The sequence below is a fragment of the Prionailurus viverrinus genome, chromosome A3 (genome assembly GCF_022837055.1).
Source record: "Prionailurus viverrinus isolate Anna chromosome A3, UM_Priviv_1.0, whole genome shotgun sequence".
NCBI lineage: Eukaryota > Metazoa > Chordata > Mammalia > Carnivora > Felidae > Prionailurus > Prionailurus viverrinus.
This window is the reverse complement of record NC_062563.1, coordinates 1,195,086-1,198,476: the sequence shown is the minus strand read 5'-3', so window position 1 is coordinate 1,198,476 and position 3,391 is coordinate 1,195,086. Positions and strand designations below refer to the sequence as shown.

General features: G+C 62.8%; 1 protein-coding gene across 1 annotated transcript; it reads right to left on the bottom strand.

Annotated features, from left to right (window-relative positions):
* Positions 1-2,313: 2,313 nt before the first annotated feature.
* Positions 2,314-2,994, bottom strand: BHLHE23 (basic helix-loop-helix family member e23). The gene has a single exon (XM_047851488.1). The coding sequence runs from the start codon at positions 2,986-2,988 to the stop codon at positions 2,314-2,316; it is 675 nt and encodes a 224-aa protein (XP_047707444.1). The 5' UTR covers positions 2,989-2,994.
* Positions 2,995-3,391: the final 397 nt, after the last annotated feature.

Here is a 3,391-nt window from a genome sequence, read left to right as displayed (position 1 = left end):
GTGATCTCACGGTTCATGGGTTTGAGCCCCGCGTCGGGCTCTGTGCTGACAGCTCGGAGCCTGGAGCCTGGTTCCGATTCTGTGTCTCCTGCTCTCTCTGACCCTCCCCTGCTCTCTCTCTCTCTCTCAAAAATAAATAAACATTAAAAAAAAAAAAGAAAGGGGGTATGAAATGACATGCATGTGATACACCAAGTTGCTTCATCAGCGTTGCTGAGAATTCAGCCTAATTTCGCTCTGAAAAATGACTCCACTCCACCCCAGTGAGAGGCAGGCTGACGTTTTCCAGAAGAGTAGATACACCGCTTTTGCATCTAAAAGAACCCATTTAATTTAATTTTTTTGGAAACCAAGTAATTGGAAGAACTCGTTACTGAAATGGTCCTTTTAAAAAATTGTTTTTCATCCAAGATGGGGCAGAGAGGTTTTTTTTCCCCTCACCTTCTCCTCAGTATTTCATATATTCGCTGAGTGACGGCTTACAGATGGCTGTCTGCATCTCAGGGACTTTTTAGACTCTGTGATTTAGAAGCATGTGGCCCAGGTTGACACAAATATCTGAAAGTTGAAATTGAGTTCAGTCACAAATGAACATATTTAATTTGATATTAAAATTTAATCATATTTAAAACAAAATCTTGAAATCAAATACTTTATTCTGAATAGAAATGTCCTAAACACGTCTGGTTTTAACCAGAATCAGCAACTCTGTTTCAGATTAGGGTAAGGGATTTATAGAGTCGATTTACCATCGACTTGAAATGACCCTGCGGGTGAGTGGCTCGCACTGGTCCTGTCCTGCCCTCCTTCCCTAAAAGGGATTTGAAACATAGTTCCTAAGACTCCCCTTTTTGAATGTGCAAAACTGACAAAGTTGTGGGTCCGGGAGAAGAAAAGACAGTGAAGAAATAAATATGGAAATTAGCAAAAACCAGTATTAAGCGTATGTCTTTATGAATAAGGCTTAATCGCACACTTCATTTTGCAAATACAAAAGGGCCTTTTGAAATGTATTAATTAAAGTTAAATGCTTTAGACAGGCGGCTTTGTAGGGCCCCCCCCCCCGTCCTCACCTCATTAGCATAGCATTAAGGACAGCCAAGGAAATTGGGTTAATAAAGCTGGATGTTGCAGCAGAGCGGCTGGGGTGAACTGGGAGCCGACAGCCGGACTGCAGGGTGGCTGGCGGGCTGCGGGTGCGGGGACCCCTGTAGTGGCAGAGTTCCGCCCCGTGCCCCTGACATCCCGGAGACAGACCCCCCACACCTTTCCACAGGTCAGGTAGCCCCCGGCACCAGCTTACTCACCCATGCCCCGGCCTCCTCCCCTGGAAACGCGTGGGGGTTGGTGCGGAGGGGGCTTTGCGGGTCCCCGGAGCTAGACCAGGCCCTTCCCTGACACCCCAGGCCAAGTGCGGTCGTGGGCACCGAGGACCGTCCTCCACGCGGCTGCCTGTAAGCGGAGGGCGCCCCGCGGTCTCCATCCAACTCCACGCGGGCTGCACCCCGGCGGGGACGAGCTGGCGTCAGCGGCGGTGGCCGGGGAGCCCAGGGGGCTGTTTGGGGGCACAAATCCCGCAGACTTGGAGACAGCCGGTGTCGGCTCACCTCTAGAGGTGCGCGCCTCTAGGCAGGCGGGGAACTAAACGTAACACACTGGGACTCGAGGGGGCCCCGAAGCTGCCGGCCCGGGGTCTTCTTAGGGCAGCTCCTTCCAAACGCCAGTTGGGGCTGGGTCGGGGCGCGACGGGGTCTCGGAGCCTCAGAGACCCGAGGTACCCGGCGCAGGCGCCACGCGGCCTCGGGAACACGCCCACCAGGAGCGGGCCCCGCAGTCCGCAGTCCGGCGGGAGCAGACGACTTGGGCGGAGGACGCGCCCCGGCGGGGCTAAGCTCTGTCCCCGCGCTCGGTGAGAACCGGGCTGGCGCCCAGCAGGCCCGCTCCCCCGGGGTCACGCCGCCGGTCCCCGCTCCAGCTGTAGTCCTGGTTTTCTCTTCAGGGTGCGTGGCGATGCCCGCACAAGCAGGGCAGGTCCGCCGTCCCGTCCCGGGCTTGGAGCCGGAAGTCAGGAGATTGCCCGGGGCGCGCACCGAGGGCTCGGGGGCGCGGATTCCCGTGTTCCGCTCTCCACCGCGCCCAGACGTGCTCTGAGCTCGCTGCCCTACACGGTTCCGCGCTCACAGGCTGGAAGCGGCTTCGGGCGCCTTCTCCCGGTGGGTGGGGCCGGTCGGGGCAGGGTGACACGGTCGCGGGGTGGGGGGGTGGCAAGGTAAAATGTGAGACGCGTGCGGGAGTGGGGGCGGCTCGGGGCCCTCACGGCTTCTCGTTACAGTGTTTGCAAAGTGCCGAGGGCGTCCCGGAGAAGGCGGTGCACTTGTCCGGGCAGGGCAGCGGGGCGCCCGCAGAGAAGGGATACACAGCGGCCTGGCCGAAGGGCGTCAGGGGCGCAGCGGCCACGGGGCCCGCCAGGCCCTGGCCCTGGTTGAGGTAGGCCACGAGGCGCCGCATCTCGTCCAGGGCCTGCGCCTGCATGAGGATGTAGTTCTTGGCGAGCAGCAGCGTGGCGATCTTGGAGAGCTTGCGCACCGACGGGCTGTGCGCGTAGGGGATGACGGCGCGCAGCCCGTCCAGAGCGTCGTTCAGGTCGTGCATCCGCCGCCGCTCGCGCGCGTTGATGCTCAGCCGCAGCGAGCGCTGCTCCCGAGGCCGCCGCCGCCCGTCCCCCGCGCCCCCGGGCCCCCGCCGCCGCCGCCGCCGCCGCTGCTCGAAGGCGTCGTCGTCGTGGCTCTGCTCGCCGCTGCTCTCGGCCGCCGCCGGGGCGTGGGGCGCGGGCGCCGCGGGGAGGTCGCCGCCCGGGCCCGGCGCGCCGTAGCCGCGGGCCGCCTCGGGCCCCCGCGCCGCCCCGTAGGCCAGGCCGGCCGTGGCCGCCGCGTAGCCGTGGCTCAGCGCCAGGTACGCGTCCCCCGACAGCGACTTGAGCTCGGCCATGGCCGCGCGGCCGGTGCAGCTCCGGGCTCTCGCGTCGGTCCGGCTGTCGGCGGCGGTCGGTGGGTCGGTCCCGGAGCCTCTCCGGCCGCCCGGGCCCCGCCTCCTGGGCGCCTCCTCTCTCCGTCCTCCTCGTCCTTCCTCCTCGCTCCCTCCTGCCCTCCTCCTCCCCCACCCCTCGCCGCCGCGTGCAGGGCCGGGCGGGGCGGGCTGGAGCTCCCACGCGCTCGGCTCCCGTTTTAAGGTGCGGAGGCGGCTGCTGGGACTTCGCGGCCATCCAATCAGAGGGGACTTGGTGACCGCCTGGCTCCACCGGCGGCGCCTACCGACGGCCGGGGCGGGGACCGCTGGATGCAGGGAGCTGGAGGTCTGCGTGGAGATGGGCTGGCGGCGGCTTTACCTGCAT

Coding starts and splice junctions, on each gene's coding strand:
- BHLHE23 (XM_047851488.1), bottom strand. CDS start 2,988: ATGGCCGAGCTCAAGTCGCTGTCGGGGGACGCGTACCTGGCGCTGAGC.